The 15,331-nt window shown below is 47.7% G+C and overlaps 1 protein-coding gene across 1 annotated transcript in view; it reads right to left on the bottom strand.

The window, feature by feature from the left end:
- The window catches only part of LOC135813091 (uncharacterized), a 13,115-nt gene extending 9,032 nt beyond the window's left edge, over positions 1 to 4,083 (bottom strand). Inside the window, exons 1-3 of the mRNA XM_065326308.1 lie at positions 3,738 to 4,083; positions 3,505 to 3,617; positions 2,401 to 2,600 (exon numbers count right to left, since the gene is read on the bottom strand). Coding sequence (XP_065182380.1) covers positions 2,401 to 2,512 — 112 coding nt within the window. The 5' untranslated portion in view covers positions 2,513 to 2,600; positions 3,505 to 3,617; positions 3,738 to 4,083. The remainder of the gene's footprint in view (positions 1 to 2,400; positions 2,601 to 3,504; positions 3,618 to 3,737) is intronic.
- Between the last annotated feature and the right edge of the window lie 11,248 nt (positions 4,084 to 15,331).

The raw sequence follows: 15,331 nt of genomic DNA, 5'->3' as shown, positions 1-15,331 counted from the left end.
GTGGACATCAGGAGGGCACAGAGTGATTTTAGACGAGCAAGGGTGGGCAAGGTTGGTTTGACAGGAACATTCATCATAATTATGAGTGATTGTGTGTGTGTGGGGGGGGGGGGGGGGGGGAAGGCAAAAAGGGATTTATCCAGAGGAGTTCGGGATGAAGGTAGAATTGAAGAAGAAAAGCAAAAACCGAGGAAACATACAATTGTGATCCAACATAGCAATATCTTGTCAAAAGCGTGATACCATGAGGAAACATACAATTGTGATCCAACATTGCAATATCTTGTCAAAAGCGTGATACCATACTTTCCCCGAGTATAAGCCGCACCGGAATGAGCCGCACCCAGATTAGTTTGGCACAAATGATGTAATTTAGCTGCACAGTACGTCTCCAGTACCACCAGCATACAACACAGGATTCGAACCCACACTATCGCCCTGCATGCATTCCCCTGTTGCACTTCGCATACATACAAATTCATCCAAGTTGCTTCACGTTATAATCTTGCTGTTGAAACCCCTATTCGAATAAGGTGGCCAGCGGCAAGTAAACGCTGGGAGACTCGGATGCATCTATGATCATCATAGAGCATACGCATCTATCTTTAACCTCTATAGCGCGGGCGTCGTACTAGAGCGTATTGTCCCACGCCCGTCGCACTAGTACAACGCTGTACAGTGGACCTGGATCTCAGCCGTGGGGTCCGTATCGAGTCCCTACTGGCTTGTTAACTATCGTAACTCCGTCAATACTTGATCAACTCTCACAATCGAAATAGGTACTTCCTCCGTGTCATCGAAATTGTCGCAGTTTGACTAGTGACTTGTCACTTGTTACTGACAGCTCCATAAGCTAAGCCATTCAAAACTTATTACACAGTATGATAGTCTGAAGACTAGTGTAACGTTCCAGGACAGTTGGACTGAGAGTTTTCATGCAGAGATGAAGTCCTCGTCGTCGCTGATGTCAATGGACGCAAAAATATCGTTCTGAAATATTTCAAGGAAGGTTGAAAGTTGGTCGTGCCTCATCTCAAACGCTTTGACTTTCTCCACAGGACAAGAGCTGCTATGCTTGTCGTCTGCTAGCTCTGGATGATTTCTATTTCACCACCAACGAAGCCTAGTAAGAATACACGATCGTTGCGAGGTCGGTTGATTACCGTCGGCGGAATCACCTCGATCTTGAAATGACCTTTTTTTAGCCGTGGCATGCCCATTTTTTTATTTTAGCTGTGTGGTCACACTCACAGCTCATGCAGGTAAGTGTACTATCACGTCCAGCGCGCCCTCTTTTTCAGCATCACTGGTAATTATACCATGGCCCGGTACCGGTACGGCACCTGCGCGTGCATCACTAGCACTACGTGTAGAGTCTACACGGCTCTTGCAGGTACAATAACAATCATGTACTGAGTGTCTCAGCCAGAGCGACAAATTTTATCGCTGTTGCAAGCATTTAGTTTGCTGACCCCTCGATGTTTCTCCAAGCGCTGCCACTTGTTCCACAAAGTCATTCTCACCCCAGCTAAGGTAAAACAGTGATGAGGCTTGAGTGAATGGCCATCAGCACGAGAAATGTGCAGGCTGCAACGCCTGACTGATCTCAGCGAGTCTAAATTACCATCGCAGCGACATCAGCGAAGAAATTGCGTCTAGTTCAAAAATTCCAGCTTCCAATAACAGAAAAAAGACCTTTGCCGTCACTCTATACTGATGACTATCGCCTATGTCGAATTCCTTGCCTCTGGTACGTGTGCTGGAGAGTAAATACCCCGTTTTATATCAAAAGTCAAACTGCGACAATTTCGATGACGCGGAGGAAGTATCTGTAAGAAAAAGTCTCAGCTGGCGATAGAAACAATCCCCGAGGCGATGCGACCACCGGTTGTTGGGATATGGGACTCGACACCACATATCTCAACTAGATTTTTTGCGCGGTCTGCAGAACGCGTATTTACCACTTTTGGATCATTTTGCGCTACCTGCTGCCATGGAAACCAGAGTCAAATGATGATAGTGGATCTCGGGAGTCCACACAAAACCTTTGAGCTCAATACATGGAAGGAGGCCGAAATAGCAGTTGAGGATTTTGGTCTTGGCCTTGCTCAAGTCTGTCGAGCGCGTGGATGAGGTTTGACAGACTGTAGCACGGGGCGTTGGTCTCGCTCTGGGCTGGGTTTGAAACCAGTTTGTTCCTCGTCTCAAGGCCTTTCGAGGAAGCTCAAGATCGTGGAATTCGTCTAAGGCAAGGTAAAGTTATTGATCCTTGAACAGCTAGTACTTTCATAGGAAAATGCAACTTGCACAGGTGTTGACATGGGGCGCATTCAGGCAGCTAAAGAGGTTAACCCCTTTAGCACGACACTGGATCCGCCGCTGAGCACGACTTTCACTCACCAGTGAATGCAGCTGCACCCAGTGCAGACTTAGAGCCGCTGGTCATCTGGCCCGTCTGGCCCCACTCGTTGTTGCCCCAGGTCTGCACCGCTGACTTGCACACGCTGGCCATGCTACTGCTGCTGCTGCTGCTACTGCTGCTGGTACTGCTGCTGCCGAAGCACTCTCACCGCCACCGTCCGCTACAGAGATGCACACGCCTATCAACAGGAAACAACAACAAACAACAACAACAACCACAACAACCACAACAACAACAACAACAACAACAACAACAACAGCAGCAGCAACAACAACGCAAAGCGTTCAGTAAGCTACCATCTACCATGCACGCGCGTCTTTGCAAATATATATCCGAGGTCAAACGGCAAGTGACTAATGTCCTGAGGACTCATTCCATCATGCAGGGTGACAGACTGTAAGTCGACAAATATTCGGCGCATATTTATTTTCGGCTTTTTTCGGCCATTTTCGGCCCGGTCATATTTTGCAAGGTTCAGCGTGACAGTGTATATAGGCGGCAGGAGTACGGGCCAAAAATTTGAAAGGGCCAAAATGGGTTTTAGCCCTGGGAGTAGGAGGTGGAAATTTGAATGGGCCGAAAATTTGTACACTTCCAGTTTTTTTTTGTTTTTTTCCAAAGCACGAAAAAGGCCAAAAACTAAACCAAGAACATGTGCAATAACATGTTATTTAGAAAGACAGGACAAGTGAATAATTAATCAGCAGTGCCAGTGCCCACCACACCACAGATGTGCGAGCTATGCCCCTGATTGCATTACGTGGATTACTGCAAAGAATCCTCACAGAGTGTGATCAATGCTGCAACAGTTGCCAACAGAGCTAGCCTGTTGGACAGGTAAATAACTGGTACAATTAGTTCTCAGTGTGTGTGTGTGTGTGTCTCTCTTACATGTACATGCCCCATACTATCCCGGGTTCAGGCAGGACTAGAATGAACAACGTGCAGCCCGCTTGCCAACCAACCCGGGCTGGAGTTGCACAACGACAATGATTATGTCACTACAAAACAGGGAAGCCCTAAACTCCCCGGTGACTGGTTGAAACAATGCCTGTCTTTACACTCACTGCCTAAGGCCTTACCCGAATAGTAGCCGAGGCCCTCAGGCTCAGGCCAGTCTGCCTTGTCTCACACCAGGCCCACTACACGTGGTCTGGGTCCCCGGCTTCTGGGATTGGGCTTCGTCTCTCTAGCTCTGTGGGCGAAGAAGAAAAGAAGAAAAAACACTGCTAGAACAGAAATGCAACATTCGCAACAGCTCAACACCACCACCGCAAATTTGCTCGTGTCGCTAGTACACGAGAGTGGTGCTTACCATGTTTTACGCCTCAGAGAACAGTTTACAAACAGCACTCCGCCCAAAGCTAGCCATTACGAAACGCCATAGAAAAGATTTGGAAAGCCGGTTGATTTGGCCCCAGATGACGGGCTAGCACAGGCTCGTAATTTTCATTCAAACACGAGGGGAAGTGACATTATTGTATCGAGCTCGTCTCTTCGTCAAACGGGAAACGTAGTCAGTCACACGCGAACACATCGTTCTGGACTTGAAAAACTCGCCAAGGGGAACAACGTTTGAAGCCTCGGCAGAAGGAAATGAATGTAGACCGACGGCACATCTGACGAGCAGAGAACTGAAGTGAAAAGCGATTTGAAAGAGCCTTCACTTCACTTCAGCCTTTTCAGGTCAACCCTCAACCATGTCAACACTTCAACAGCGACTCATGGCATGTGGCTGTCGTACTCGTAGTCGTAGTCTAGTCTATCGGGTTGTCTTCCTGCACGTGCATATCAAGTGTGTTCACACCTCAATGCGTTATTTATGATCAGGTTGAACCTGCGCGCTTTTTCAGTCTGTTTCTGGCCCATCTGGGCCTGTCGTCCGCGCGTGAGCTGTTACCATCACAACAGTATGGCTGTGCAGGCATGGCAACGAAACGTCTTGCACTGAGCCGGGGCCGGCACTGCGGCGCCGGCGGCAGTCAAGCAGGGCGATTTTTACTTGTACGTAACCATGGTAACGTAACTCGTTGTAGCAGACTCGATAGTACAGTGCACTGTACTGACTCTGTAGACTGTAGAGTGTAGTGCCGCTGTGGTGAGTAGATCTACTACTACTACTACTACTACTAGTACTAGTAGTACTAGTACTACAGTAAGATCGGGCGCCGAAGAACACCTCGCCGAAGAACACCCAGGCTGGAAAACCGGCAAAATTTAAGAACAGTCCAGGCTAGAATTTTCAGATTTAAGAACACTTTTAATATTTTCATACATGTACTTACACAAAGTTGCGAATTTACACGTAGATCTACATTGTACATGTATGGGAGGTGAGTACATGTCATGTACACGTGTAAACAGTTACTGCTACATGTACAGTCATTCCCATTCACGACGCCCGCTAGTTTAGAAGTACTACATTGCACTACATGTACATGTACATGTACATGTAGATAAAAAACGTCATGACGTCACTCAACTCGCCGCGCGCGTGTGAATAAGAACGGTCTGGCTAGAATCAAAAATTTAAAGGGGAAGTTAAGGCAAAAATTAAAATTTCACCAGTTGTAGTCTTCGGGGTGCTAAGTCGAATGGTCTTGGTCCGAGAAAGCTGAGACGCTCCCCTCCTACTGGAATCCCAATCGAACTCGCGCACTTCCACCGAAACTGGGTGACTGCGCCCTACTAGATGGGGATTTGTATGCAAAATGTCACTAAAAGGGCCATTTCGTTCTTATAAAAGCACGGATCACCGCGATTGGCCCATATGTTATAGTCTTTTGGTCGCTGAGTCGACTGGTTTTGGTCCGAAAAGGCTGCGATGCAGCGTTCGCCCCTAATTCCCAATCGAACATGGTAGAACAAGCGGTCACGTGCTCCTGCGTACACCAGTCACCTGGTCACCGTGCCTGCAGGGTACAACTTACAGCCTGTTTTGACCTTTTTTGGGTGCAGTCCTGTCACTCGAGTTGAACCTTGGTGTGAAAGTTGTCGCCTGCTGGCGTGGTGACCAGGTGATTTTGGCACCCAGGAGCACGTGACCGCTTCTTCAACCATGTTCGATTGGGAATAAAGGAGGAACGCTGCATCGCAGCCTTTTCGGACCAAAACCAGTCGACTCAGCGTCCAAAAGACTACAACATATGGGCCAATGGCGGTCATCCGTGCTTTTATAAGAACGCAATGGCGCTTTTAGTGACATTTTGCATACAAATCCCCATCTCGTAGGGCGCAGTCACCCAGTTTCGGTGGAAGTGCGCGAGTTCGATTGGGATTCAAGTAGGAAGGGAGCGTCTCAGCTTTCTCGGACCAAGACCATTCGACTCAGCACCCCGAAGACTACAACTGGCGAAATTTTAATTTTTGCCTTAACTTCCCCTTTAAGAACTTTCCTAGGCTGCGCTCGAGCCCCTGCGTTCTTCGGCGCCCGATCTTACTGTAGTACTAGTAGTAGTACACTGAGTACAGTGAAATAAAGGCCAAGAATGATGGCATGATCATGATGATGATGGGTGAGGCAGCCGCAGCACCCCCAGTCACCATGGTCACAGCAGAGAGGCCATAGCCCTTGACTTGATCAAGTAACACGTTAGTTAGTTGAGGCTGAGCTAGCTGAGCTCATGTCATGACTCATGTCATGAGCCCTGGCCTGTCGATCATGTCCATGGATATCCACTTCACAACTAACGACTTACGTAAAAAAAGTCGTTACTTTGGGCACAAGGCACAACAAGGCACAATCATTCATGAGCACTTGATGGACATAACGTTCGCCATGTCAAGTAATTGGGTGAAAGCAGCATTGTTAGTGTTACTCTCTACAACAAGCCCTGAGTCCTGACCTGGCTGAAGCAGTGAAGGTCCTGACCTGGCTGAAGCAGTGAAGGCCTGATTACATTTGAATGCGTCAGGTTCTTTGTCCATTGACATTGTTGCTGTCACTTTTTGTCGATTGTAATAAAAAACCTTGCAACAGCGCAGCAGCCCTGAAGAAACTCTGGGCGCTATGGCCCGTATGGGTCAGATCCAATCTTGTAAGAGAAGCTCTTCGTATACGCATATACATGTACACTACTATGATCCATCCCATCCTATGCTACAATGCTAGAGCATGGACACTGACAGACTCAGTAGCTGCCAAGCTGGACGCTTTCCATAGTAGAGGAAGCAAATGAGAAGTGCTGTTGGCATCCACTGGCCTAAGTCTAAGATCATCTCATTATTTGAGATGAACTTAGGCCAGTGGATGCCAACAGCACTTCTCATCGTTTTTGACTCAAAAATTAATGATCTGACGAATATCGGAAGGTCGCTAAGCAACCGTGCAGACCTCTGCATATTGCGTGAAATTGCGCGCACGAGATCCGGGTGGCGTTAATAAATTAATCAATAATCGAGAAGAAATACGTGTAGACCTACATGTACCACTGAACACGTCTAACGTCCATGTGTGACTACTTCAAGTTAGGCACCGGCGGATATTGCTCGAAAAGGTGGCAGATTTTGCTCGAAAAGCAGTGAAATTGGCAGAACCATATAAACCTTATGGCGGGCAATTCCTCGAATTCTGCTCCATTTCTTTATCCACATACCAAACATGCATGAAACCTACCAGAAAAAGTACCAAATTCTGCCAGTTTTTCTGCCGGCATTATCCGCCGGTGCCTACGTTCCAGTGTGCTTTTCCCGCACCAGCGTGGTTCATGTTTTTTCATTGTATGCACATGCTCAAGTTTTTGTTCACCTATTTCTTTGCCCTATTCTTCACTTGTTTCTTTGCCCTTTTCTTCGTTGTTTCTCTTTTCTCCCCTTCTCTGCTGGTATCATGTCTAACATTGGGTGACCATGTGGCCCAAGCGAAGGCTAGGCTGACGCCGATGCGAACGCGAAAGGGCTGATGATGATCGATGATGATGAATAAAAACTTTGTGTCGAGCACTGATAGTCAAGCTCTCTGGCCCGGGTTATGCGTAACGGTATGTGCCTGGGATTTATTTATTCATTTATTTATTTATTTATTTCTGCACCTCGTGGCATGTCAAGACAGCCAATTGAATTGAGGAGAGGGTGAGACCAACCACGGAAGAAGAGAAAAAAGAAAATGAAGAGCACGTACACAAAGTGGGAAGGGATTAGCAACTTACAAAGCAATGGGATGCTCAGCGAGCTATGCAGCGGAAGTGGTGACTGTGACTTTGTTTACTGGGAGATACTGAAGTGCTGTCTGACGAGGGTACGGAATTTGGGAATATCTGGAGCTTGTCTAACACTGGGAGGCAGTTGGAGCCACGTGGAGTAGGAGGAAAAGAAAGGGGAATTTACGAATAGGGTAGACCTAGCTAGGGGGAGACGAACGCAGCTTCGGGTGGTGCCACCTGTTGTTGTTGTGTACTTTATTTATAGTGGAAATCAAAACAGGCAAAATGCCTAATAACATTGGACCCACTGTGAATAACATGTTAAAGGATATTGTGGAGAAAAAAAAAAAAAAAAAAAAGCCTGAATTGAACCAATTAAGGGACTGTAAATGAGCAGGGGTCTGGTCAAGGAAAATTGAATGTGCCAGGGTGCACTTGGAAGCATCAAGGTAATGTTGCAGAGTGGTAGTGGATGCAGCAGCATACAAGTCTAGATTTGAGATATAACGATCAGTACGGAATATGATTCGCAGTATACAGCGATGGAGAACTTCTAATTTACCTATGCGGGTTTTGTTAATGGTGGACCAGGCAGGGAAGCCGTACGTGAAGAGGGGAAGAATGTATGATTTATAAAAATTAATCCGGCAATTTTTGGGCAAATGGGACAAGTGACTTGACATTATGCCGACAGATCGGCATACTTTGGACGACACATGATCAGCATGGTGAGACCAGGAGAGGGCGGATTCTATGACAATGCCAAGGTGAAAGTGGAAGATGGGCACTGGACCTGTGGGAGGGGGAAAAAAGGAGGAGCTCGGTTTTGGTCACATTTGGCTTAAGGTACCAAGTGCTCATCCAGTGAACAATGTCGTTGATACAGGTCTGAACTTTGGGGTACAGGGTGGCGTGAGATGGGGAGGAAGCAAGGACAGTGGTATCATCTGCAAACAAAGAAATATTGGGAATTGAATAGGGGAGGTCATTAACGTATGTGAGGAAGAGCAGGGGACCTAAAATGGAGCCCTGGGGCACTCCGGATGTCACAGACTCGGGGTCAGATAAGGTTCCATTTACTGTGACGCACTGATTTCGGTCCAAGAGGTAGCTAGTTATCCAGGCGAGTAGGGAGCCGGAGACACCAGGGGCACGAAGTTTGGCGATCAGGCCCTTGTGCCACACGGTGTCGAAGGCCTTGGAGAGGTCGAAGAAACAGATGCAGGAGACCTGCCGCTGGTCTTTTAGGGAGCAGAGTTCTTGGATTATGCGGGACAATTGCAGGGATGTGTTGTCCTTGCGACGGAAGCCAGATTGTGCGGGGTGAAGAAGAGGGGAGATATGGTCGTACAAGCGGTCGTACACTATTCTCTCTAGCAGTTTGGCGACGCAGGACAGGAGGGAGATTGGTCGGTAATTAGACGGGTTGTTCTTGTCGCCTTTATTTTTGTACACTGGAATGACAGTGGCTGACTTCCATCATGACGGGAACGTGCCGGAGGAGAGGGAAAGGTTAAAAAGAATGGAGAGTGGGCGGGCAATTGAGTAGCTCAGTTTCCTGAGGATCTCATTGGTGATCCTATCAGCTCCGGGGGATTTGTTCAGAGGCAGTCTTGCAATATACTTGTGAACAGTCGATGAGGTGATGATCAGGGAGTGCAATGTAGTTGCTGGTGGAGGTAGGGAGGAAATAGTGGGAATAGGAGCATCTGGGTCAACCTGTAAGCCAGCACTGACGAAGTGGCGGTTCAATAAGTTACCAATGGATGCCGGAGAGGTGCTTGTTCGACCATTGGGGCCCACCATCTTCGAAGGTATGACCCGGGTGCTGGTAGGATTTCGCAGTTGACGAATGAGCACAGGGAGGGATGGGAGGCGAGGGTTTGTGGGAGATATTGTGGCACGGAGGTTGCGGATGTAGCAGCGATGGCAGGATCTGGAAAGGCATTTTACATAGTTACGTTGGTGTTTGTATTTGTTGAAATTTGTAGGGGATGGGTATTTCCGGTAGATGCTGTAGAGATCGCTCTTGACTTTAATAGCTGCTTTCAGTGATGGAGTCATCCAGGGGCAGGGTTTGTGGCGTGATTTCCGACGAGGAGGTGAGGATCTTCCTATATATAGGTCCAAGGCACCTTCAAGGATGTCAGTGAATGCGGAGACAGCCGTGTCGATGCAGTGGGAGGCAAGGACCTGAGACCAGGGTACATCTGCGAGAAAAACATTCCTGGCATTCCACATGTTATCCGTGGCACTCAGGACATTGTATTTTTGTGTAGATGGTGGGCTACGGCAGGTGCTGGCTGCTGTGGGGGAAGACTTTGAGGAGGAGAACTCAGCCAGCAGGACGGCATGGTCTGATGCGCCAAGAGGAGCCAGGTGTTGAATGTGGTTGAGTTGGTTAGGGATGTTGCTCCCGATAAGGTCTAGACAGCTGCCAAGTCCATTCGAGCGGAGGTGGGTGGGTTACCGATTGGGTCAAATTATAGCATGAGAAGAGGTTGGAATGCGCATGTGCGGCTTCTCAAAAGGCTTCACATAACACTCTTGTACATGTACGTACTTCAGTAACACCTGGTGTAAGCGACCTCTGTGTTTAGCGACCACCTGCTCTTAACGACCGTTTTTCCATGCACCGACAGTTCTTCACAGACACTGTGGGATCTAGTTCTAAAGACCACCTGGTTTTAACGACCGCTTTTGCTGGCACCGTGGGGTGATCATTATTTATTTTGTTACTGTACATGTACTGATGTAGGTGGTATTCTGCTAGTACTATAGTGCCAGCGCTAGCACAAAAATCATACAAACTCACTGAAGTGAAGTAAGGCACGTGCTGTGCTAGTGTGTACCCCGTCCCCTGGCCTGCGCGCAGCTCACGCCGGTCGGACACATGTACCGTGTAACAATAACAGTAACTGTGCAGTGTGGGTTCCAGGCCAGTGACCAGTACTGGCAGTAGTGGCCAGCAGATCAGTACAGTATGCAGCACTGCCTACAAGAACAAGCGCTTAAAAAACTAGACTTTACTCAATCTGACGGTCGGTTTCCTCGCGATGGGCATGCTTAAACCGTAAACGATCCGCGGGGCTGACGATCCCCCCCCCCCCCCCTACCCTACTGCTGTAGCTAGTCCTGGACCTTAGATTAGGGACAACCGGCAAGGCATCTCAGCGCTCAGGCAATGCCACATCATGCAGTGTACGTGTACATGTACGTTCTTACCTTAACCCTTTGTGCGCTCAACGAGCGATTTCGATCGTTTCAAATGTGGCTTACTAGAAAAATGAATCGATTCTCCGGAAGCTGACTGTTTGAAATGCACTCTCCGGACGAGAGAGAGAGAGAGAGAGAGAGAGAGAGATAGATAGATAGATAGATAGATAGAGAGAGAGAGAGAGAGAGAGAGAGAGAGAGAGAGAGAGAGAGAGAGAGAGAGAGAGAGAGAGAGAGAGAGAGAGAGAGAGAGAGAGAGAGAGAGAGAGAGAGAGAGAGAGAGAGAGAGAGAGAGAGAGAGAGAGAGAGAGAGAGAGAGAGAGAGAGAGAGAGAGAGAGAGAGAGAGAGAGAGAGAGAGAGAGAGAGAGAGAGAGAGAGAGAGAGAGAGAAAGAGATAGAGAGAGAGAAGAGAGAGAGAGAGAGAGAGAGAGAGAGAGAGAGAGAGAGAGAGAGAGAGAGAGAGAGAGAGAGAGAGAGAGAGAGAGAGAGAGAGAGAGAGAGAGAGAGAGAGAGAGAGAGAGAGAGAGAGAGAGAGAGAGAGAGAGAGAGAGAGAGAGAGAGAGAGAGAGAGAGACAGAGAGACAGAGAGACAGAGAGACAGAGACAGAGACAGAGAGAGACACAGAGAGACACAGAGAGACAGAGAGAGAGACAGAGAGACAGAGAGAGACAGAGAGAGACAGAGAGAGACAGAGAGAGAGACAGAGAGAGAGACAGAGAGACAGAGACAGAGAAAGACAGACAGAAAGAGACAGAAAGAGACAGAAAGACAGAAAGAGACAGAAATACAGAGAGAAACAGAGACAGGCAGAGACGGAGACAGAAAGAGGCAGAGAGAAACAGACGTAGACAGACCAAGACCGACAGAGACAGACAGGGAGAAGCAGAGAGACAGAGAGAGAGAGAGGAGGAAAAGAATGATACACAATCCAAGCCCGAGTGAGCCTAATGACTACACGAATATATCACTTACTGTGCCGCTGGGTGTAGATAACTTGCTTTGATGGTAATCAGCCCTGTTAGATTCATCTGCCATTGAGCCACATAGTCATTACCGCCGGCCAAGTTAATTATTCTTTTCTTCTTTTTTTCACCTGATAAAACACTTTCCGCAGCGCGCGGCCTGCGTCAAATTGTCTTCGTAAGAGTAAGATCACAACTCTTGCTTCGCCTGCTGGCTGGCTTGACGACGCGGACCGGTTTCAGGAGCAATGTGGAAAGCCGCACCCGGAGCTGGCTTCCGCAAAGTCACCGCTAGCAGCACAACAAACCTTGACGGATGCCGGCGACATGCAGACACGCAATCGACTTGGGCAAGGGTTAGCCGAAGGGATAGTGCTATCAGTATCATGAAGTATGTTGAGTGCTACACTAGCCGGTCCTCAGTCAGGGTGAGATGTAGTGAGCAATGCAAGGAGGTAGGTTCTCACTTGCAGGATCTCAGCATAGGCAAGTGAACCGGTTAACCGGCGACGAATGCTTCCACCGCAAGGCAGAGTACGTACGGAGACTGAGCTAAGGACTTAGCCTTAGGTACGATCTTCTTCTAGATGTACGTGACTTCTGCTGTTAACATGTTACTGTCTAAACCAGTTTTCTGTGCCCACTAACACCCCAAAGTGAACTACTCAACCCCGAGTCTAGAGTCTATACCAGCCTAGCAGAATTCATTCGCCACAGTCTAGCTCACCAGTTACCAACCTTATGACTCATGGCCAACCTCATGACTCATGTAAATGTATACAAACTGTTGACTGTTGAACGCTAGGCCTTACAACTAGACTACATCGAGAGGATCGAGGACACTGTTCATAGCCACACCATCAGATACACACGTGAGTCACCTACACGAATATGTATTATTGGCGCCAGCAGCTACTAGGTACAGTTGGTACATGCTGAGAGAGCCCACGCATCGACATGACTGTCTGTTACATGCATGCAGCACATTGCCAGTAAGTAACATTGTCATAGTTGCCCAGAAGAAAAGAAACAAGGCCAGCTCAGTCGGGCTTGCTGGGCAACAATTATTCTAGACCTGGAAGTAAGTAGTAATTTTAGTTTTAGTGTCCATGGGCCCTCCCGCCTTCTATCATGTTTGTGTAGCGAACAACTGAGTTGATCCCGACCTAACGAGAGCTAGATATTCTGTTAGAACAGTCATATCAAACACCAACGTTACGTAGACTACAGCTGCTTTTCATACCAGGCAACGTATTGCCGTTTTGCATTATTAGTAGCACTTGGAGTCTGTTATCCCTGGCAAGTGTGGGTCTTCTTTGTTTCAAGCTATACAACTCACAAGCTACATAGCATTCCCACACTTGAAAGTGTTCTTGTACGTGCTGTGATAGTCTTACTAGTCTTCTTTCTTCTGTTTAGGTCACCTTACAGGTGATGATTGTAAACTTTAGTGTTAGTGTTAGTGTTAGTTTTCTTGCCAAATTGTGTCTGTGTGTATGTGTGAGTTTTCTCATCTTTCGTTTTGTTTAGGTCACCTTACAAGTGATGATTGTTTAGTTTGCTGGCCTTGCCAATTGTGTCACCATGATGTGTTAGTTCATTCATCTGCCTGCATTATTCGTCTTTATATTTCGTAATTTGGCCTCCCCTTCCTCAATGCCCTGATGATGCCCAATGGGCGAAATATTGGCAAAGTTATTTATTTAGTGCAGCTGAGAGCCTGTTGCCGGAATGGCGGTGTTTTCAAGTGCAAGGAATACGCTGCAATGGAGTTTGGGAATTCTGAAGCTACATAATGTTACTATTAGTACCGGTAGTGTTACCGATCACCCAGTACTAGTAGTACTGCACATATTCACACATGCGCGATGACTAACGCTTACACGCTTGCCCTATTTCCGAACTATTACAACAAGCGTTAGCAGACTGCGGTGATTGGCCGCCCTCTTTCTGTTCCGCAGAGTCGAACTACAAACTGCAAGTAGCGCTTTCTCATATCGCGGCATAGGGGATAACGACGTACGAATCACGAACATAGACTCTGCTTCATTGCTCTCCAATCGACTCCATAGTCATGAGCACTATGTCTTTTGAATAAAATAATGTGTCTTATGAATTTGTAGAAGGGATTGGTGCGAATTCGGCCATACTTGGGCCAGTTGGGGTGTTGCTCTCTGGCCTACATGGGAGCTCGCGGTTTTCCTGCCGACTTGAATTCTCACTTGACTGACTCGGGACTGCCATCCAGAGCACACGAGAAGTCCATCGAACCGCCCACTTGGTATACATGCAAGAAAGCACCACTCCCTAGATCCCTGCTCACAGTGTTTCGGGAAATTCACTCCTCATCAGGTGAGCTTGAGTAGGCTGAGGAAGATTGTGCCTGAAGAGCACCACTTATATTATAGTGCTCTCTGAATGAAATTAATAATCAACACTGCTCGCATCTTCCCTGAACCTGGTAGACAGGAGCAGGGTTGATGCATCTATCAACTGTGTCACGCTAAGTAACAGTTAGTTAGTCTATCTCCTGCCTGCTGCCATTCGGAGAGATCCACGGAGAGATCCGCTGGCGTCAGCCGTTCAGGTCGTGCCGAATCGTATCTATCCACCGCAATGGTACTCGACTACGTGGTTTGTTTATATCGTTTGTATTGATGCCCAATGCTGTAGACAGCAAGACTGTAGACAGTTTGCATCGATGGATATCCAGTGCTTGGAACGAGGCGGATTCTTGGCCCTCTCGCACCACATGGCCAAACCACAGCAACCTGCATCACCGGCATAATTATGGCACTAGCTGGAGGTACTTTTGTTTGTGTGGAGAAATTGCTATCGGTGATGCGTTGCGGGTAGACAATCTGCAGCAGTACGCGTAGCTTCGTCCGTTGCCATTTTGTCCAGTTTGTCGTTCAGCAAATTGGACAGAGTACACAATCCGCAATTGCATAAAAGGATCGCCATGATGAGGCAAATCGCCACTTAAACATACACATTCGGGATTGAAGGAATGCCGTCTCCAGGAAATCGAACCTAACGCCCTGTTTGCTTTTTTGAAATTCTCATGTCCATGTCTTCTTCTGAGCCCAATACGGAACCCAGGAGTTTGATTGATTTCCATTCGTTGCTGTAGCTCGTGTTATCAACATACTTCGAAGCATTCAGTTCTCTGTGTATTGAGCTTGAGGTTGTCTTCGCTAAATGTAGGTTCACCATCTATAGCGAGGACAACACCGATCGGCATACTCTCGCTCACAGCCATCACCAGCCTCTCAAAACCATCACTTGGCATCTCCCAGAGGCATAGGAGTAAGCCACAACAGCTCACAACAAACAAAAGCTAAGGACGATGGAAAGAGAGCATGTTAAAAAGAAGACGAACAGTATGAAGTTCAAATGGTTTTGAACACTCGTACCACCAACTATACCACTTTCAATAAATTGTGACGCCATTTTTGTTTTAACACGCATATCGCGGATATCCAAGGAACGGAGAGTGACCCGGTCTCTAGACCAAACCATTATACATGTAGCGGGGGAACAAGGTCCGCCCAGGAACAAAAGGAGCCAACATTGAGCGGAATCGGG

This window comes from Sycon ciliatum, chromosome 3 (assembly GCF_964019385.1).
Source record: "Sycon ciliatum chromosome 3, ocSycCili1.1, whole genome shotgun sequence".
Classification (NCBI taxonomy): Eukaryota; Metazoa; Porifera; class Calcarea; order Leucosolenida; family Sycettidae; genus Sycon; species Sycon ciliatum.
This window is presented reverse-complemented; position numbering and strand designations above follow the sequence as displayed.